Source organism: Nannospalax galili, unplaced genomic scaffold, assembly GCF_000622305.1.
Source record: "Nannospalax galili isolate Female #2095 unplaced genomic scaffold, S.galili_v1.0 scaffold113, whole genome shotgun sequence".
NCBI classification, from domain to species: domain Eukaryota; kingdom Metazoa; phylum Chordata; class Mammalia; order Rodentia; family Spalacidae; genus Nannospalax; species Nannospalax galili.
The window spans coordinates 4341484-4363282 of NW_008335444.1; the positions used below are offsets into that span (position 1 = coordinate 4341484).

At 49.8% G+C, this 21799-nt stretch overlaps 1 protein-coding gene across 1 annotated transcript in view; it reads left to right on the top strand.

The window, feature by feature from the left end:
• Positions 1–2026: 2026 nt before the first annotated feature.
• Igfn1 (immunoglobulin like and fibronectin type III domain containing 1) overlaps positions 2027–21799 on the top strand; it is a 29527-nt gene continuing 9754 nt past the window's right edge. The window contains 18 exon segments of the mRNA XM_008830398.2: positions 2027–2033; positions 2507–2629; positions 4299–4438; positions 5693–5792; positions 7269–7313; positions 7541–7586; positions 7880–8057; positions 8974–9087; positions 10620–10788; positions 12085–12357; positions 13134–13176; positions 14715–14723; positions 17503–17618; positions 18077–18201; positions 19044–19185; positions 19516–19815; positions 20419–20716; positions 21217–21392. Coding sequence (XP_008828620.1) covers positions 2027–2033; positions 2507–2629; positions 4299–4438; positions 5693–5792; positions 7269–7313; positions 7541–7586; positions 7880–8057; positions 8974–9087; positions 10620–10788; positions 12085–12357; positions 13134–13176; positions 14715–14723; positions 17503–17618; positions 18077–18201; positions 19044–19185; positions 19516–19815; positions 20419–20716; positions 21217–21392 — 2404 coding nt within the window.

A 21799-nucleotide genomic window follows, 5' to 3' on the forward strand; every position in this document is an offset into this window, starting at 1 on the left:
GCAGACAGTGAGCATGAGATCAGCCCCAGGAACATCTTTGGTTGGCTGACCACATGTTGGGGTTCATTTGTTTCCCCCGTAGAGGACCCCGCTTTCCTTGGAGAAGAGAATTTCAGTAAGTCCTGTCTCAGTGGTTCTTCTCTGGCTCCGATTTTCTAGGAACTGCTTGGCTGAGAATGTAATATGACAACTAGATTAAAAATCTTACTAGCAGTTCAGAATAGGAACCTTATGGCCAAAGCAGTTTAGAGAAACACATAATTTGGTTCTTCCGTCCCATGGAGAAAGTGCAGGTAGCGGGGGGCCTAGGTCATCAGGATGGAGTGGCAGCTGGGGGTAGGGGGTAGGAGCTATATGCCATGGAAAGAAGTCAGGGGACACAGTCTGGGGCCCTTACTCAGAGTTTGGTTGGGTTAGGTGGATATGAGTGCTCAAGTTGCTGCTTTTGTTGAGAAGAGTTAAGATTCTTCCCAAATGTGGGAATAAATCACAAAGGAAAGAATCAACCCCCTTCCCACCGCTTCTAATTAAGCCTCATCCCTCTGTTCTCTATCCACACATACCCCTCACTCATTAGTCACTGACCTTGTACCTACTCCGGATTATTCCTGAAGTGGCGTAACACCGGACTCTTAAGCACAGACTCCTGCTTCTCTCACTTCTCAACTGAACCTGTAGGCAGGAGGCAAAGGTAAGGGGCTGATATATGGATTATATATCATGTATGACAGATAGCCTTGTAATATAATGGACTTCGTGGTAATAATAAGGATGGTGATTAAGACAGCTGTGTTGAACTCAAATTCCAGTGCCAGGGAGCTTCCCCTCTACCAGACACTGACTTGGGGGAGGGTGGGGCAGAGCCTTAGTGTCCCTTCCCTCCAGTGTGGCTAGCTGAGTTCTGTTCATTGGTGCTGACCTTCCTCTGCCCACCCTTGTGACTCCCTCCAGTGCATTGGCTCCTGTGGTGCCTATGACCGCCCCAGAACGCAGTTGGCACACCATGACATCCCAGCACACGGGAGCAGCAGCTCAGCTATAGACGGGGTCAGAAGTGCCAGTGGGTGGGCAGTTGTGAAATGGAAGAGGAACAGTTGGAGGGTGGAATTTGCTCTGTCATGTGTGATTCTATATTGATGGCTGGGCTCTTTGGACAGGAAGAACAGTCCCCAAAGTGGAATTGCTTGCCCATGTGCCAGCCTCTTAGAGGGTGAGATTGCTGAAGAATTCTTTCAAGTCTCCTACCAACTCATTCACAGTGCTCATCCTATCCCAGAGCCAAACTTTTCCCCTCTCCTATCAGTTATAACAGATAGATGCAGTTAAGAGGAACTTGAGGGAGATAGATGATGGTGGTAGTGCTTGTAGGAGGCTGGAAACATACTACAGTTCACTGGCTCAGAGGGGAGCAGATGAAATTAGGATGATCTCATTGGCTTGGGGAGAGAAGAGCTTCAGAGTTGCCAAAACAAGGATTCACCTCCACAGACCTTGAGATCTAAAGGATTCCAAATTGGTTGGGGACAGGAAGTAGAGGGCTCCTGGGCTTCAGTAGAAAACCTCAGAATTCAGGAAGGAGCTAGGAGGCTGGGGAATTCACATCTCAAAGTTGAGGAGCTGAGGCTGTTAAACAGCTGGATGACTCCTGAATGAGTTTGGTCTTACTCTCTGAATGGTCATGGGCTTGGATCCCACCAGGAGGCCAGGCCACCAACAGCATGCAGACCTAGCACCGTGACTTCCTTTACTCCGGAACTGGGCAGCAGCCTACTTGTTCCCTGAAGGTTTCTCAGGGAAATTGATCCACTGGAACCAGGGAATGGCAGGAACCTAATCATTGTCATTCTTGGGGTTAAACAAGTGCTTAGGGGCAGTAGCTGCTCCCCAGCATCCACCCAGATACTGGCAGGTGCCCTGGTGGTATGGGAGGTGTGGACTGAGACCAGCCTGGGCCTCTTAGAAGCAATTCATCTGTCATCCTTAGATCAATTTCTGCCCTCAGAGGAGCCAAGAAGAAGCCAGAACTATGGCAGGTAAGAGAACTGATTCTCCATCTCTCATTGGTGCTCCTCACCTGAGGGTAGGGCAGGGAGGTAGAGCCCAGAACCCTTTGAGAACTCACCCATAACCACTTTTCCCGTTTTGGCTTTGGATTTTGGCCTGTTTTAGTGTGCCCCCACATGGACTTTTGCTTTCTGAGGACTAGCCCTTTCCTATCCTCCTTTACCTGGCTTTTCCCTAGTGACACACCCAAGATCTTCCCATGGCACTCTTCCACACTTCCTAGGGACTCCATTCACACAACTAGAGGGTAACCACCAGATTCTCTTTAGAAAGATAAAAAGCACTGTTCAGAGGCAGGAGGTGAGTGGGACAAGCCTGGGGGGAACAGTGGGAGAAAGAAGGGGCTGGGCTCCCTAGCTGAGCGGGTGGAGGCTCCAGGCTGCTGAAGGAAATCCAAGAGGAGACAGAGGAAGACCCAGATGCCCCCTTTCCAATTTCTCAGGAAATCCCCCAAAGAAGTCTTCCAGCCCTGGAGTAAGCATTCGGCAGCTGGTAGAGGAGATTCCTGAAGGCTGCAGCACACCAGACTTCAAGCAGAAGCCTGTCACCTTGGCTCTGCAAGAGGGTAAGATCCTGGTGGATACTGTTGAGGGAGGCACAGCTCCTGCTCTTCTATGCCCTAGCAAGCACAGGGGAGAGGGCTCAGACACCTACCCTTCCTAGGTACTCAGTCCCTCCTATGTCCATCACCTATGTATGTATCGTTCCTACACTTAAGGGGTGTCTGCCTGCCTGGATCCCCAGAAGGGACAGGAGCTGGGGAGAACATGTGGAAGAGGGATGAAGAGAGTCCATGCTATGCTGATCCAGGGGAACAAGGACTGGATAATGCTAAACTGGGAAGCAGGGAGCCCAGGATCTTTCCTCCCCTCTCCCTGCCTCAAAGCCTTCTATAGGAAACGATTATCAAAATCTCTTCTCCCAGAGTTGAGAAGATGGCTGTCAGTAAAGTGCTTACTGTGCAAGCATGATAACCTGAGTTGGAATCCCCAGTACCTACATAAAAAGCTGGATACAGATATTGTGTGGCATGTGCCTGGAAACACAAGTGCAGGGGAGGCAGAGACAAGAGGATCTCAAGGACTTGCTGGCCAGCCAGTCTAGCCAATTGATGAGCTCCAGGTTTAGTGAGAGACCTTGTCCCAAACATCAACCTCTGGCCTCCATATATTCACACCCATACATGTGCACACATGAGTGAGAATACATACATGCAAACACACACACACACACACACACACACACACACACAAAATGGGAGGTAGAGCCCAGGGAGGTGGCTCAGTGATTAAGCTCTGATGCCCAAGCACGGGGACCAGAGTTTGAATCCTCAAAACCTACATGTACACACGCCTACACATACACACATGAGAGTGAGAACATACATACACACACACACACACACACACACACACACACACACACACACACACATCTCTTCTCTGATCTTTGCTCTAAACAGCTATATGCCTAGTGGCTCACAGGCTGGGCTCAGGAAGACCGTTTTAAAAAACCACAGGAGTGCCCAGGAAACTGTGTTCCTTTCCCAACATAGATCCCTGCTGTAATTATAGTTAACAACGTCCTGGTAAAAGAAAAGTTATGATACTGTACTTTATTTTTCTAAATCTGAAACAAGATTATGGAACGCAAGAGAGGGCTCTGGGGCCTTCAGTCCTTATTGTTTTCTGCTGAGGTGCTCCTGCAGGAGGTAACAGGCTCTGTGAGAGTGAGGCAGCTTCCAAGTCTTTTTGTCTTGCCTGGAGCTTGGGGTCTTTTCTGAGGCTGGAGTCCTGGGTCTCAGGACTAGCTCCTTTGGGTACCAGCCATTCCTTTTCAAGGCTGCCTTTCTCCTTCCAACTGGTGGGAAGGAGGGTAATTCACAAAATCTCATATGCTTCCCAGACGTGGGGGAGTCCTTCAGCTTCTTTACACACCACCCACTCTCAGAGAAGTCCCCCTCCCACTTCAGCCCCGCTTGCCTTTCTGACACCTTAGATAGTCCAGCCACATTTTTCCGTTGTGGAGACCAGTCCTTATGAGCAAAGTCAGGCCAGTACTGCTTTAGATACCTAGAAACTAACTTTCCACCTGTCATTAGGAGTAAAGGATATCAAGGTTGAGTACTCTTGGAATAGTGAGTTGAAATGCCTAGAACAGGGAGGGTGATGTAAATGAAAATTTCAGTAAAGTCTATTGCCACTCTACTCCCAACTCGCTTCTTTCTGCTGCAGGAAAAAATGCCATCTTTCGAGCTGTGGTCTGTGGAGAGCCCATACCTGAGGTGCACTGGCAGAGCACCAAAGAAACCCTCAGCAACTGCAGCAAGTACCAGATCTCCTCTGCCCCCGGCAGCAGGGAGCATGCGCTGCAGGTGAGATCGCAGCTCTTCTTGCCCAGGGCTTTCAGGTTCCCCCTAGACCCTTGAAGGTCTTCTTAGTGACCTCCAGTCCCCAGGCCACTAAGTCTGTTCACCTCTGTCCCATGGTTCCAGGTTGCCTGAGCTAGAGAGTTGATCTGGTAGGGTTACTGACACCTGAGAGGCAACCTTGACTACAGAGGTGTACACACTGTGCCTCAGTCCCAGGCCCACTACCTTAGCTTTGGAAAGCAATTTACCTTCTTCTTTCTGCCTCTTTCCTCATCTATGAAATGGCATAATAATATTATAGGAGTAATTATAAAGATTGAAAGTTTATATGAAGTGTCTACCTGACCTTAAAGTGAATCTACACAGTCCCTGACTTACCATAGTTCAACCCACAGTTTTGACTTGTGTGGTGAAAAGCAACGTGCATTGAATTATGCAGTTTGGTCTTTTCATGAACCAGCAATGTGTAACTGTGATCCTCTTAGCCTGAGCATTGGCAGCAGCCTGCAGCCTCCATCAGTCATGCTGTAACTGTCCTCTATAGCATATTGCACGCAATGAATTACATGTGGTATCTAACTCTCCCCCCCTTTTTAAAACAAAATGGGCTTTGTAGATAACTTTGCCCAATTGCAGGCTCATGGAAGTGCTATTGAACATTTAGGTAGGCAAGGCTAAGGCAAAGTTTGGGTAGGTTAGATGTATTAAATGCCTCTCTGATCTATGCTATTTTCAGCTTATGGGAGGTTAACTGGATGTATCCTATTGTCAGTCAAGAAGCACCGGTACTCTCAGTCTGTCATGGTTAAAATTAGTAATACTATAGACACTAACAACGGTACACTCACTATTTGCCAGGCCCTGAACCAAACATTTAATCTGGAGTATATGATTTAATCCTGACCATTTACTACTCTTTGAGATACTATTATCCCCATCTTCCAAGTGAAGAAACTGAAGTTAAAGAGGTTAGGGAACTTGCCCAAGGTCCCATACTTGGCAATACATGGCAGAAAGTGCCAGGTTCCACATGATCCCCAAAGCAAGCTCTTTTGCTACCCATGTTGCCTGGAATAGCAAGGACATCTGCACTCTGTTCTGATCCAGGATTTTATTTTGTTGTCTGTATTTCCTGGTAAAGACTGTGAGCTCCAGGAGGACAGGACCATGTCTGTTTATCTTCCTATTCCCAACACACAGCCCTAGTGCATGAAGGAAAGTGCTAACCCTGTGCCCCTGCCCTTGGCCTCTCCACAGATCAACAAGCTGACTGGTGAGGACTCAGATCTGTACCGCTGCACTGCGGTGAATGTATATGGAGAAGCCACATGCTCAGTGAGGCTCACTGTCATCGAAGGTGAGCTTGTCCCCCTGAGCCTGTCTCATCAGTGCACAAGGCATCTGCTTTCTCCTGAGTGCACTCTCAGAGGAATCACATGGTGGCAGGAGGGGAGGGAGACCACCAAGGCTGCTGCTGCTATTGTCCCACTTTGTGCAGGAGCCCTGACTTCATCCACTGACACTCAACCTGCATGTGATTTAAAAGGCACAGCTTTAGCCACACCATATTACAGATGCTCTGAACGGGGACCAGGACCCAGAAGAAGTTGGTTTCTAGTCCTGTGCCTTCTGCTAAGGGAAGTCAGTTTCTAGAACCAGATCTTCTGCTAAGTTACTTCCTTTCCCTTGCTGTGCCTCAGTTTCCCCACTTTACAACAGATATTTTGTACAGGCCTACATCAGAGGGCAGAAACAGGCAACACAGTCCAAATCCTATCTCAGACATGTTTTGTTTGGTTTGCATGGTGTTTGACATTTCTTAAATTGTCTCAAATTATGTTGACAGTTGACTTGCCTATAAACATCAAAAAAAAAAAATTCCAAAAGCAGCCCGATAAATAAAGATGCTGAAATACTTTGCATAGTGAAAACTTCTGAGATTGGAGTCCAGGGCTCTTTCCACAGTTCCAGGCTGTCAGAGGAGAGCAGATCCTTCCTGTCTTGATGCTCTGCCATAGCAGGCTGGCTGATTACCGCAGATCCAAGCTTAACCCATACTCAAGCAGGAAAAGAGGGAAGGAGGTAGTCCAAGTACCCCTGCCTCTCTCAACAAGAAAGCAAAATCTTTCTCAGAAACCTAGAACTCAAAAACTGGGAGCTTTTGTTTACATGCTGTTGGCTAGAACTATGTCACATGACTGTTGCTAGTTGCAAGGAAAGCTGGGAAGGTATGTATTTAGTATTGCTGGACTCTCCACTGGAAGCAGATGACAAAGAAGAGGATTATGAATTACTGTGGGAATAGTCAAACAGCAATATCTGAGAGATTGGGACTTTAGCTCAGTGGTAGAGTGCTTGCCTAGCAAGTGCAAGGCCCTGGGTTCAGTCCTCAGTTCGGGGTGGGGGTGACAGAAAAGGAAATATCTGACATATTTGTCAGCTAGAGGCCCATACTCTGAATTGGCAACTCTGAGTTGTGTTGAAAGCTCAGCTGTCTCTTTAGATGCTCTCAGTTTGCTGTGGTAACCAATGGCCACTTCACTTATTCATGACACTTCCCTGTGGACATTCAAGTGAGCCTGCCCCTCATGAGATGATGCTCAGACTGGCTTTCCCTTGGTCATGTGAAGACTCTGGGGTATCAAAGCTCATGAAAGGCCCTCACCCACCCTGCTACTTCCCCTTTGCTGGGATGTTGCCATGCCTTAAAGAATAAGACAGGTGAGAGGTCAGTTCCCCAGGACTTGGTCCGTTTCTCAGGAAAATCATCAACATGTCTTAATTCTCTCCCTGCCTGTCCAAACCAACTCCCCCCACTCCTCACATGCTCCAGTGGACTTTCGGAGGAACACGAAGAAGCCAAAGGAACCCCAGGAAGGTAGATTGGTCAGAATCCCCTGGGGGCTTTTGGCAGGATGGCTTCCTCCTTGCCTGTTACTCCCCATCTGGTAGGAACTCCCCCAACACACACCTTGTGAGCATCACCAATCTGCAGAAAAATCCCTTTCAAAACCTTGGTCCTGAGCTCTGGACCATATAACCCTGCTTAGCCCCTAGGCATCACACCTGGGGTCTCAGTCCTATTTTTTTTTTTTTTTTTTTTAGATCTCAGGAAGGAGCTGATGGACTTTCGGAAGATGCTGAAGAAGAGGTGGGTCTGGGCCTGTCTATGGAGGATTTTGGAAACTCATAAGATACCTACTCCTCCTAATTCCTTCCATAAGCAAGCTGCACTCAGCCTCCACCTCTACTTCTAATACAGGCTGGCCTGTAATCTCTGGATCCTTCTGGTTGTGATAGTAGCCCACCCCAGAGATTTTGGGCCCTGTGCCTATCTCCTCTAGTGCACATAGGGCAGCTTCCCTGAACCACTCAGAATGCCAGGGTCAATTGGTCAATACCTGGGGCTCCTCTGACCTCTGACCTGCCAGCCCTGCTCCCCAGGGCTCCGCCTCCAGCCCCTGAGAAAAAGATGGAATCTGAGCAGGTGTGGCAGCTGCTGATGACTGCAGACCGTAAAGACTATGAGAAGATCTGCATGAAGTACGGCATAGTCAACTTCCGGGGCATATTGCGCAAGCTGCAGGAGGTGAAGAAAGAGCAGGAGGACAAAATGGCACAGGTACTCTGGCCCTGCTCCCACCCCACACCTGGAGCACAGGGCCTGGAGGGGGACTCACACTTGGAGCTGGCTTTGGAAAACCCAATAGTGTAGAGATGGGTCTAATGAATGTCAGCTGTCATCACTGTCATTGTTATCATCATCACCAGACTTGGAGCCTTATTTTTAAAGGCTTGTAGTGCTCTGATTCCAGTATCTTATAAACTATATAGGAAGTTCCTTCCTTTGTCTAACCTAACAAAACATTTCATTTTTTTCTGGGATTAGAAAAATGACTAGTTTTCATCATTCTGAAAATAGCATTTTATTACTTTGAATGTGGCTCTTCCAACCTCCCAGTTAGAGTCTTAGCTTTTCTTCCTTCAAGCATTCTCTTTGTAAAATGACATTTATTTTATTTTAAATTATGTGTATGCATGTGTGTCTGTGTGTGAGTATGTACACATGAGTGTAGGTGCTAGTGGAGTCCAGAAGATGGCTTTGGATCCCTTGGAGCTGGAGTTGCAGGTGGTTATAAGTCACCTGACATGAGTGCTGGAAACTGAACTTGAGTCCTCTTCAAGAGCATCAGGCTCTCTTAACTGCTGAACCATCTTTCAGCCCTGCTTCAAGTATTCTTACTTGTATTAACAAGGAACCTAGCATGGAGCTTTGCATATGGTAGTGTTTAACCAATGTTTATCAGCTGGAGAGATGAATGGACAAGTCATAGCCCCTGAACACCCAGAGTCCTTTCTGATTTCTTATCTTTGAATTTCCTTCCTTGAGGGGTTTAAGTCTCCCCACTTAAGAACCCCACAAATGCTTTTTCAGTGGGGACATTGTGGGCCAGGGCTGGAACAAGAGCTGGTAAGGATTTGGAGTGCCCCAAAGAAATAGTTCTGGGGCTCCCCTAATGAGTTTGTCTGCCCTCTAGTATGTCAATACCATCTCCAACTTGAGACACATCAGGGTCACCAAGGAAGGGGTTGCCACATTTGACCTGGAGCTGGATCTCAAGGACCTGGAGAGCAAGATTTACCTGTACAAGGTGAGGCTAGAGGCCATAGGTGGGGACTTCGGGTCTGGGGAGGAGAATGATGGATTCCATGGGAAAACGAGTGCCCAGGTGGTGAACACTCATCTTGTGGCATTCTCAAGGTAGGTCAGACGTTGGTGTAGACCATCCCCAGGACTCTCTTACCTTTCATTGAGCCAGGCTTGTGTGACTCCATAAACTGAGTCTAACACCAGAGCAGGGGTAAAACGGAGTTCTGACCATATGGGGCCAGGGCAGGCATGTGGGGTCAGGTGCTGTAGCCTAACTCATCCTGCCTCCATCACCTCAGACATTTTCCCTGTGCACAGTTCCCTCATTTAGGAAATGAGGGGTTAAAAAGAGCTATCTCAAAGAGCACTGAAATGTCAAATGGAACGGTGCATGCTAGCCCCTCAACGATGACCCCACCCCCTCTTGTCCTCCTTACTGCTCTGTTCCTGCTCCTTGGCGTTGTCCCTGTTCCTTCTCTCCAGCTGCTCCCTATGCCTGGCATGCTTGTCCTGACATCCATGTATCTGATTCTCTCACCCACAGTGGCACTTGCGCTGACCACCCTGTGTGTGTGCTTCTACTACGTTCCCAGCTCCGCCCTGTGCTCCGCAGTCCCCTACCTTCTTTCCCCTTTGTTTCTCTTGGTTCTATTTTCCCTTCACAAATTACTTATTTATGATGCTTATTATTTGTCTGTCTCCTCCATAGAGGTTTAGCTCCTGCAGGGCAGGAATCTGTTCTGTTTGTTGAAATGTCCCAAATACCTGAAATAGTGCTTGGCACACAGAGGGCATCTGTTAAATGTTAGCTTTCATTAATATGCATCAAGTAAAAAAACTATATAGGGCTTAGTAAAGATGAGTGTTATGTATGAATTACTAGTTTTAAAAATAATGTATTTATTATTTATATTTTTATGTGTAGGAGTATATTGCCTGCATGTGTATAAGTACACTCGTGTTGTGCAATGCCCAAGGAGGTCAGAAGAAGGTGTCAAATGCCCTGGAACTGGAGTTACAGATGGTTGTTAGCTGCCATGTGCTAGGAATCAAATCCAGGTTCTCTGCAAGAGCAGCCAGTGCTCTTAACCACTGAGTCATCTCGCCAGCCCCCCAAATTACTGTGTTTTATATAGCCTTGAAGATGTTCTGTAAGCATTCCTGTTTGGTGAATGAAAGAGGTGGGCAGTCATCTCCCCCAATAACCTGAAGGTTATTTGATAGTAACTCTCCTCCTAGCACAAGCTGGGTCGGCAGTTTCAGATGCCCTTGTATAACATTCAGAGGTTTTCTACCTGTAGAAATAGGCCTGGACGTTCCTAGAACATGTGTTCCCACCTACCTCATGATCCCTGCCTCCATACCCATGCTCTGCTCTCCACCCTCATCCCTCACCTTTTATGGTTCCAGTGCCATATCGTCTGTGGCCTGGGCATGTAGAAGAAAACTGCTAGCAATGGAGTGGGAATGGAGCAAGAGGCTCCGGGGACCCACTGAGGGCCTGAACCATCCTTCTTCCTTTCCTTGCTTCAGGATGGTGAGATGATCCCCTACAGTTTTGATAACCAGACTAAGCACTGTCTGCGGCGGCTGGGGAAGCGCTATCACTTCCAGATCCAGGACCTGTGGCCAGAGGACGCTGGCCTTTATCAGGTCATGGTGGAGGATGCTGTGGTCTTCTCCACAGACCTGGAGGCCAATGGTGAGTACTGTTCACCACAGATGCTTGTGTGGTTGTGGGTGGTGGGGAGATTAGGAGAGAATCTGTACTGGTGCTGTAGAGGGGAATAAATGTGGCATGGTCCCATTGCAAAGACGGGGAGAGGGAGGTGCACCCAAGTCTGTCTTCTGTTGGTACCCAGCTAGGTTCTACAGCCAAGGACACAGACATACATGCCCCTGCCCACAGACCTTCTGCCACAGCTGATTATCTTCAATTATGCTAAGACCTCACCACTTATTCTGATACATGCCTTCCTCTCCCACAATCCGGAGCAACAATTCCCACATGGGTTAGGTACATATGTGTCCTGCACAAGCCTCTTCCATCCTTGCTTCTTGTGTCTCTTCCCCACCTGGGAATCCCCTTCCTTCGATTCTGTTCTGTACCCACAAGGACCTGTGTCTACATCATTCACAGAGCACCTAGCAGCTCCAGCAGCCTCATGGAAGAAGAGTCCTGGTGATGGAAGCTTTGGGTGGGCAGAACATAAAGAACAGTGCTGAATCAGGGTTGGGGAAGAAGGAAAGAGAAAGCCATCCAGCTTGAAAGACTTGAAATAATGTGGTGTGGGCAGAGGAATATGGGCTTTGGTGAAGGCCACCTCTTAGCTATGGCAGACTGGGGCAAGTCATTTAACTTTTTCATTTTTGGACCCAGGGCCTGGATCATTCTAGGCAAACTCTAGCACTGAGCTAGACCTCCAGCCCTTTATTTTATTTTGAAACAGGGTCTCTCTAAAGTTTCCTAGGCTGGTCTTGAACCCACTATGTATTGCTGGGCTGGCCTTGAACTTCCAATCCTGCCTCAGTCTCCCTAGTAGCTGGGATTATACTCACTATACTCAAATCATTTAACTTTTAAAGCTCCAGTTCCCTCATTTGCAAAATGGAATTTTAGAAACCTGCCTTGGAGATAGTCATAGGCTTGATAGATGGCGTGGATGCGCCACTGGCGCTCACCATACTGGTTTCCTTTATGAACTCAACCTCACCCCCAGAGAGAACTTTTGGGTTTAGAATTATAGAATCCTAGAGCTGGTATCAGTCTCATGATCATAATCTAATCACAACCCTACATTTTATGGGGGGGGGGGCTGATGCCCTTGATGAGGATCTAGTGATGGAGACAGAAGCTAGGATTAGAAGACAACTTAGCCAATGAGACATGAAGGTTGGTGCAAACTGGTCTGAACTTGGGTTTCTGGATTCTTAGCCCTGCTGCTCAGCTCCTAGTCATTCTGCCAAGTTGACATCCCCTTTTCTGCTTCCCTGGCAGCCATCCCCCCAAGAGTGGTGGTCCCGTTGGCTGAGGCCCACTGTGAGGAGCAGGGAGATGCACTCTTTGAATGCATTCTCTCCAACACTTGCCCCAATGCTACCTGGCATTTCCAGCACCGGCCACTCAAATTCAGTGACAAATATGAAGCATTTGTGTCCCCTGATGGGCTGACCCACCGGCTGATTGTGAGAGGTGCTGGTTCCTCAGACATGGGCCTCTATGCACTGAACACTGGGCTTCATGCCTCCAGTGCCTGGCTAGTGGTTGAAGGTGAGTGACCACACTAATGAATTCCCATGCCTCCATCAAAGAAAGGCCTCAGGGTCGGGGATAAGAGGGCTTCCTTTGCTTGGTCGTTTGATTTTTCATAGCTCCTTCACTCAGAGAGGATAAGAAAGGATCCTTAATCTACTTGATCCAGTGCAGCACAGCCTCTTGTGGCCAGCCCAGCCCAGCTGTGTGCACTCCATTGAACCTCTTTGAGCTACTCTGGGGACTCAGATCCAAGATGACCCTAGGGTTGGGGATATAGCTTATAATAGTGGTCCAGGTTTGGTGTGGATGAGAAGACCCTGTACTAGACCAGAAAGCACCTAATCCTCCCAGGCACTGGGATCCAGGTTCAATATGATCCCAAGAAACTGTAAATTGGGCATATGTGAGGAAGGCTATTGGATAAATGGGTCTTCTAAAAACCACAGCATCTTAATAAGTATGTGACTTTGACATGTGGATTTATTTGTCAAAACCTCATGACCCATGTGGCAGGATGGGTAGTTGCTGGGTACAGGTCCTGGGGTCCACAAAACCTCATGACCCATGGCAGGATGGGTAGCCTCTGGGTACAGGACGGGGTATATCTACCAATCTGCTGGAATATCCTGATTTCTTCTCCAGTGGGCAGCTTACTCCTCCTGGAGAGGGTGAGGGCTAGGCAAAGCAGTCATACCAGGCAGGTGCTTTTCCCTTGTTTAATGGAGTTTTTTATCTTTTCTCTTGTCTCTCTTTGGGCCAATGACTTCCATGTAAATAACACCTCACTGAAGGTGGGAAGGATAAAGGCCCTCAGACTACAGATGTTGACCACCAGTTGCAGAAACCAGAAGCTCTGGCCTCAGATGTAGAAAACTCTGGGGGCATCAGTGGCAAGGGAGGAAAATCCAGAGAGGAGGACTCCCTGGAGGGGACTAGGTTGGCTAGTGGGACCCAGCTCACAGTATGCCTAGACAGAGGTGGCTTTGGCAGGCATGGCTACTCCTTGATGGGGGATGGAGGGGAAGATAATTCAGCCTGCGGCCCTGGACTAGACAAAAAGGTCTTTCTAGAAGCAGATCAAGGCAGGGTCACTCTTTCCAGGGACAGTCAACTCCACAAAGACAGAGACTGGGATGGAAGCCTTTCAGGGAGGTCCCACTTCCAGGGAGAGGGCTCAGAATCAGAGGTGGGCTTCATGGAAAGGCGACAGCAAGGTCATGGCAGAGATGGTGATAGGAACAGAAGCTGGGGGGCAGCAGGAAGTTGGGAGGCTGGGTCCAGCCACCCTCAAGCTGGAAGACTGGGGAGCAGCAGAGAAGGAAGGGAGTCCAGAGAGAGCAGTGACAGTGATCTGGACAGACATGGCCAAGGACAGCTCTGGGACCCTCATCTGGGAGCTGGGACAGAACAGAGGGTGCTGTGGGGATCCCAGTCTTATGTTGAGGGGTTTCAGCTGAAAGGGGAGGGAACAGAAACTTTGCAAGGCAAATATACAGATGAGATGGGAGGAAGGGATGGCCTGAGCAGGGAAATGGGGAGAGGAACAGCAAAGGCAGTGAGGGCCGGTGGACTCCACCTGCGGGGAGCTAGAAGCATCAATGGGGCAGGAAGTCTTAGAGTCCCTACATTTCCTAAAGGAAGAAGTTCTAGCTCCAAGGCTGGCATGGGCCCTGAGTCCTGGGGCTCTCAGGGAGGCACAGATGCTGACCATGGGAAAGCTGTAGAGCACTGGGAGTCAAGGGACTATCTAGGACAGACATCTGCTGGCAGTGATTCCCAGAAACCATTACTATCTGGAAACAAAAAACATCTCTTAGGGTACAAGAGCCCTGAGGCCAAAACTGAGGGCTCCTCACAGGGGGCAGGTGGTCAGGTGGTTGGGGGAAGGGACTACAAAACTGGCCCTGAAAGCCCAGGAGATGTGAAGGACTGGAAAGATGGCCTACAGGAACTCCAAGGAAGGGATGGCCAAGGAACAGCTGGAGCCTTGGGTAGGACAGAGGAAGGCTCCAGAAGCCCTCAGAGCTGGATAGTAGGGCAGAGAGGAGCAGGGAGATCAGGCAAAACAGAGTCTGAGAACACAGGTCCTCAGGATGACACATGGTCCAGTCTCAGAAAGACTAAGACCCACTTTGGGTCTGGAATGCTGGGGTCTGGCAGGAAGGAAAGAGGGGTGGGTCGTTCCCAGGTACCTGGGCTAATGGAGTCTAGTCAGAGGGCAGATAACAAGAACCTTGGGATAATTATGTCTCCATGCCTGGGTGTCCAGGGTTCTGGGGGAACACTGAGAGAAATAGAAGGATCAAAAGATCCAGGGGCAGTAGACTCTGAACCAGATTTCTGGAATAGGTCAGGGAGCTCCAGAGAAAAAGGGTCCAGAGGTGGGATGGGCTATAAGAATGGCTTAGGAGGTCTAGGGTGGGTAGAGTCTGGGTATGGGGAGGGCTGGGGGCATTCTGAAAGAACAGACCCTTGGAATGGAGCAGCCCATCGTGGTGGCTCAGGGATGCCAGGAGGAGCAGGCTCTGGTCATGATACTGGTTGCAGAGCCACCTCTGGGGCACCTTTGGAAACAGAGTCTGAGGAGAGGGATACTTATAGGCATGGCTCAGGGATGCCTGGGGGAATGTGGTCTAGAAACAAGGGTCAGTATGGTCCTTCAGAAAGAAGGTCTGGGAGAGTGGCCAGCCTTAGCAATGTCTCAGGTGACCCTCATGGAATACCCATAGATGAAGCTCAGTTTGGGGATATATGCAGAGGCCAGGGCCAAACAGGCCCTAGGGGAGAGTACTGCTCTGATGATGGCTTAGGAAGTCTTGGGACAATGGGGTCTATAGGTAGAGGTGATCTGAAAACCCCTGGAGCAGTGGAGACTACTGGGGAAGGACATGTGGGAGCAGAGCCAGGGGACTCTGGAAGAATGAACTCTTGGAATCAGACTGGAGATTATGGGGGTTTCAGAGCTTCAGGGGTCCTGGGGGCCTTTGGAGAAGGAGGCTTTGAAGATGGTACTGGGGTTCCAGGATCCATGGAGCCAGGTTCTTGGGGGACAGGGAGCAAGGAAGGTAATGGAGATGGGATCAGGTTCCTCAGTGCCAGGGTTACTGGAGCTGAAACTAGGAACTGGGACAATGCCAGGCACCCAAAAGCTCCTAATGCTGGGACTGGTTCTGAGAGCCACTGGAATCATGGGTCTGGTGATGCTGTAGGTTATAGAGATGAATCTAAAATTCCAGAGCCTTGGGGAAGTGGGGACAGAAAAGCTTATGGGGAAGGGTCAAGGGGTCTTGGCCCTGGGAGAACAGAGCCAGCCGGTGAGGCGGGCTTCAGATGTGGTTCAGGAGATCTCAGAGGAATGGGACCAGTGGGTGAAGCAGATTATAAGAATGGCATTGGGGGTTCTGGGGTCATGGAGTCAAAGTGTGAGATAGATTATGGGAGTGATATTGGGCGTTCTGGAATCATGGGGTCAAGGGGTGAGGCAGGTTATAGGAATGGTTTAGGGGCTTCCAGAACAATTCCATTAAAGAGTGAAAAAAGTTGTAGGAGTGGTTTGGAGCATTCTGGAGGCATTTTGTCAAGGAATGAAAGAGGTTTTATGGATGGCTTTAGAGGAGCTAGGGGAATGGGATCCAAGAGTGAGGTAGGTTATAAGGGAGACTCAGGGGGCTCTGGGGAAATGGGATCAGAAGGCAAGATGTGCTATGCAGATGGTTCAGGGAGGCTTGGAGGACCAGGATCACTGACTGGACCCAGAGATCACAGAACCATGGGGCCCAGGTCAGGATACCACGCAGCAGCAGAAGAGGGTACAAGCTCCAAGGATGGTACAGGAAAGGGTAGAGGAATGGGACTTGGAGATGGAGCAGAGACTGGGGTGGACTCTGGGATGGCTGTAATTCTGGTCACTATAGGTAGCATAGCACATAGGGATGGTGCCATGGCCCCAGCAAAGCTGGGAACACAGGGAGTGACACAGATCTTTTCAGGTGGTCAGAGTAGCAGGAACAGTCTTGGGGGCTATGGACTTTCAAGAATCCCTGAAGCCTTGGGAACTGTTGGTTCTATGGGAAAACCAGGTGTTAAGGAGTGGCAAGATGGTTCTAGGATCCCAGGGTCTATTCAGAACAGAGGGATTCACAGGGGGGAGGACAAATCTGTAGACCAAGCAGGGGCTGTGGGGACTTCTAGGCATCTTGATGGTAGGGGGACAGAGGAGGGTGAGAATTGGGCAGGGATAGCTTCTTTGGAGTCAGGACATGATTGGGACTTTAATAAAACATGTTCAGGGACAGCAGGCAGGGATGGAGTTGTTGGCCAGGAGGGCATGGCACCTCAGGGAGGTAGGGATTCACTGCTGGAAGGCAGAAGGAAGGGAGCAGGTTCTGGGAGCTTGACAGGGGCAGGCCAGATGGTAGACAGCAGCTCTACACCTGAGAGACATGCCAAGTCAATGTCAGGGCCTGACAGTGGGCAAGAAACAAACCACACTTGGGCTTCAGGCTGGGAAGACCAGGGCCAAGGCAGTTCCAGGGTTTTGAGATCATTGCATGAGAAAGACACCACTTTCAGGCAAACCCATGAGAGGAAAGGGGGCTCTAGGATCAGGAGACATGCAACAGGTCAAGAGGCTGCTGGTGAATGTCAAAGTACAAGCTCCTTGGAGAGCAGTGGTTCAAATTTTGGAAGGGGCAGGGCTGGTCATACAGAAGATTCAAGTGTCCTAAGCAAGGGGAATTTCACTGTGTTAGGGGATGATGTCATTCCAAAACCTGGTGAGTCAGGACTTTGGGGAGCTCAGAATGGATTAGACCGTCTATTAAGCAGAAAAGGTGGATCAGGAAGAATCCAGGACTCAGGTTCTCAGCTAGGGACAGGGCAGGGAGGAGAAACGGGATCCCTGGAGGCTGAGATTGACAAGGCCCAAGGATCTAGGGCTTCTAAGAAGTATGAGGGGCAAGGAAGGGAAGACCTTGGTAGGTCAGACAGGAAGCCTGGCCCCTGTGGGAGTCAGTCTGGGACTGAGGTTGGATCAGCAAACAGAGGGGCCACAGAGAGGATCAGAAGTCTGGAGTATTGGACTGGCAGTGAGGACAGAGCATCTCTGGGAGAATATTGGAGAGAAAATGGAAGCCAGAGCCCCCACCGGCATCTTAGTAGTAGGAGGGGTACCAAAGATGGCAGCATGCACATCTGTGGCCAGAGGCAAGATGCCACCCGGAACCCCAGATTCAGATACAGGACTGGCACTGGCAATTCGTTCACAAAGGACCAAGGTAGGTATTTTCAGCTGGTGACTCCCATGGGGGGATATTGGGATGCCTGGGGGCCAATTCTGCCACCAGCACAGGAGCTCATCCCTACCAGTGTCCCTATTTTCCCTAACCTCTTGCAAATTCAGGAAGCAACCTCTTCCCTCCTCCACCTGCATAGGAGGAATCCAAGCCATTTGAGATTCAGAGGTCTGGGTACCTGATCTTGAAGCCCTATGTCCAAAGTCTCAGAGTATTGGCCTAACTGTGTGGCTCAAAATTCCCATCTGTGGGACTCCGGTGTGTGCTAAAGGAGAACTCTTTATCTGATCTCTGCGCCAACATAGCTCCTGAGAAAAACAGGAGACTGTGCTTTGGTTCTGGCTGAGCTCAGTTGGCAGAACCACAGAGGACTCTTAGAATTCAGTGCAGACCAGGGCCTGGGAGGCTGGACCTTGAGGGTTTCCTTTGTATCTCTCCAGGCCCTATAGGCTACTTTTCTCAGGACCTGGCTGATAAGGAGGTACAACTTAGGGAGACTGCCACACTCAGCTGTATCCTTACCAGTGACCTGGGACCTGGCACCTGGTTTAAGGATGGAGTCAAGGTACTAGCTCCTCATACCTCACTTTCTCTTTCCTAACTATTGGTGGGAGGTGAGCAAGAAGAACAAAGTAGAAGGTAGAGGCTTTGTAAGAGTTCTTTTTTTAATCTTCATTAAACAGCTGGCAGCATGGTGCATTTAAGATAAGAACATTATGAATGTGACTCACTCCAACCTTGACCTACCTTCTGCTGTCCTTCTGCCTTCCAAAATGTCTCTCCCATGCCCACTCTTACTGCATTCCACTCACCCTTCAAGAGTGGAAGTGCCTTACCAGCCCATCCTTACCATATGGTCTCTCTGAGCAGCTCCTTCGTGCTCCATCAGAGCTGTCATGTCAGGCAATACAGCAGAGTGATGTCAGTGAGATCTGACACCAGATCCCTACTTTGCTGCTAAAGGTTATGTGACCTTGGGCAAGTTCCTCAACTGTAAATGAGACTGGTGGGTCTGGAGAGCTGACTCAACAGTTAAGAACATTTGTAACTCTTGCAGAGGACCTAGGTTCAGTTCCCAACACCCACATAGCTGCTGTCAACTGCCTGTAACTCTAATTCCAGGAGATCCAGTGCCCTCTTCTGGCCTCTATGTGCACTGCACACATAGTGCACATACATACATGCAGGCAAAACACCCATACATATAAAATTAAATAAATCTTAAAAAAAAAAACAAAGTTGGACTTATAATAGTTTAATCTTATAAGGTTATTGAGACAGTTAATGCAGGTGTGAGAATGGTGGCAAGTGCTAATGATAAGTATTCAATTTGTGCAGCTTGGGTTAGCTGGCCAGGAGGGGGCACGGGGTGCAAGTGACTACCTCTATGGTGGCTCTTGTTTCCAGCTCACTGCCCAGGATGGGGTCATCTTTGAGCAGGATGGGCTAATGCACAGACTGATCCTCACTCATGTGGATGGCACCCAGGCTGGAAGATACACCTTTGTAGCAGGCAGCCAGCACACTGAAGCCAGCCTAACCATGGAGGGTGAGAGGCCCAACCCTGCCCCTCAATCTCTGCAGCAGGTGAAACGCCCCCCTATGAAACCTCTGAATTTGTAACTGGTATGCAGCCTTCTCAGTCTACAAGATGATTTAAAAAGCCAACCCATGCCCTCAGTAACCCAGCTTCTTAGTTTTTGGTGAGGTCTGACCCTGTCTCTCCTGCTGTAGACTGGACCAATTCCCTTGTTAGTCCTCATGAAGTGGGGTTGGGAGTTCTTTACCCTTCACTGACACATCCTTCTCTAGACGCTTTCCATGTTCCCCAGGGGTCTAGTGCTTGGTCCTCTCTGACTCTCTGGCTCTTTTTTTCCAAATCCCCCCACCATTGCTCCAGATGTGACAGAGAAACTGGGCGAACCACTGGTGGTTAAGGCTGGAAAGCCAGTGTCTGTGAAGATCCCCTTCCAGAGCCTCCTCCCTGTTCAGGCTGCCTGGAGGAAGGATGGGGATGAGGTGGTGGGCAGCAGCCACAAGGGTGCCCAGGTAGCCCTGAGAGATGGCTACACACGGCTGTGCCTCCCCAGTGTGGGCAGGAAGGACAGTGGCCACTACAGCATGACATTGAGGAGTGAGGGAGGCTGCGTGCAGACTGAGTTCACCCTGAAAGTCATAGGTGCTAACCCTGCCTGCTCCCCAACTGAGGCCTCAGGATTCTGGGGTCCCAGGCTCTTCCTGCCAGCTCTGACAGGCCTCGAGATGGTCTCTGCTACCCCTTTGCATGATAGTTACAATCTAAAGCCACCCCTACTGGCCTTCTTCCCTGTCCCCAGACTGCAAGGAAGAAGCAATTCAGATATAGTGGGGCCAGATGGGTACTGGGGGAGGACATTGTTATGTCTCTATGAGCCTTAAAATACCAGGCTCTGGGGAAGTTGCTGGGTAGAATGGTAGCCCCCAGCCTGTGCCAGCAAGATAAGACTGCCTACTCCAGAGTGCTAAGCAGGTACCCATGCTGGCTACTGATTGGGGGTTGTGTACAGGCCGAATGCCCCATGGTACAAATACATCCTTGGGCAGGAGTAGGGAAGTGGAGACTGGGGACACCAACAGGAGACACTGCCTTAAGCTGGCATCTTGCCTCTGATTATGTCAGGAACCATGTGTGCTCTGGGCAATCCACCCCCTCGAAGGCTTATCCACTGATTAGGGGTCAAGTAACACGCTCCTCTTCAGCTTCTTTGACTCCCTTTTCCTGCTCCTTTCCATGGGTCCCCAGACAAGCCTCAGCCCCCTCAGGGACCCCTGGAGGTACAGGATTGCCACAAGGCTGGTTTCTGCCTCCAATGGTGGCCCCCAAGGGACGATGGGGGCCAGGTTGTAGAACACTATGTGGTGGAGAGGCGGCAGGCTAACAGGAGCACGTGGCTGAAGATGGGAGAGCCCCCAGCAGACAGAACCAGCTTCACTGATGCCGGTGTGGAGCAGGGCAGGAAGTATGCCTTCCGAGTGAGGGCTGTGACTTCAGAGGGGGCTGGGGACACCCTGGAGTCTGAGGAGGTGCTGGTGGCTCCTGAGGATGAGAGAACAGCTGGGTCTGGGATAGAGGACTCCCCTGCATGCTCCACTATGTCCAGTGTACAGGCTGAGAGATGCCAACTATGCCTGGAGGGTTTGAGGCCCTCCTAGACCTCAACATTTGAGATCTGGCAGCCATTCAGGCAATGAGACCTCTGGGATCTCTTGGAAATACAAAAACCCCTTCTCTCAGGTCCTAGGTAGAGGTCGGCATCTTTTTCTATCACATGCCCCTGTTCTGGAACAATCTACCAGAAGGGGAGGTCAAGCGACCTCATGGCTGGCTCTAGACTTCAAGGTCAGAGTGCCTTTTCTGTTCCATCATTTCTACTCCAGAGCAGCCAGAACAGTGTCCCAGGGGAGGCTGACTCAGCCCCAACACTCCCCAGGAGAAGGCAGAGTGTGACTCTGCCCCAGATGTCCCATGCTTCTCACTTGACGCCATCCCCCATGAGCTGGCACTTGCCTCAACTTCTGCTGACTGGCACCCCCTGCTTCTAGCTCTCCCAGGGCCCCCTTCTGCCCCAGCCATCCTGTCATCCTCCAGCCAGAGCATCACTCTCACGTGGGTGGCACCACGGGGCCCTGGCAGTGCTCACATCCTGGGCTACCTGGTTGAGAAGCGCAAGAAGGGGAGTGACACCTGGATGGCAGTGAATGAACAGCCCATGCCTGGTGAGTGTCCTGAGTGGGGTTTGTCCTGGGTGGGGTTTCTCACTGGCTCTGCTCCATGTTGCCTTAGACCCCCTCCTTAACCCAGGGTCTTGGTGTTGGTTTAATACAGTGGCTCTCAAGTAGGATGGTTTGGGGGACATTTAGCAATGTCTAGAGTGTTTGTGATCATCATAGATGGGTGGGTAGTACATGCTTCTGATACTTATTATGAAGCCACAGATGTTGCTAAACATCCTAAAGATTCAAAATCTCAAAGAATTGTCTGACAAAATCCATTAGTGATTAGTGAGCTGGGGGTGAGGAACTCAGGGTTCGTAGAAGTCTCAGGCTGGAAGTCAGTGTTAAAGCTGTCCTCCCTGACCCCTCCACTTCTTTTCTTGCCCTTGGGCAGCCCCACTTTCTTTGTA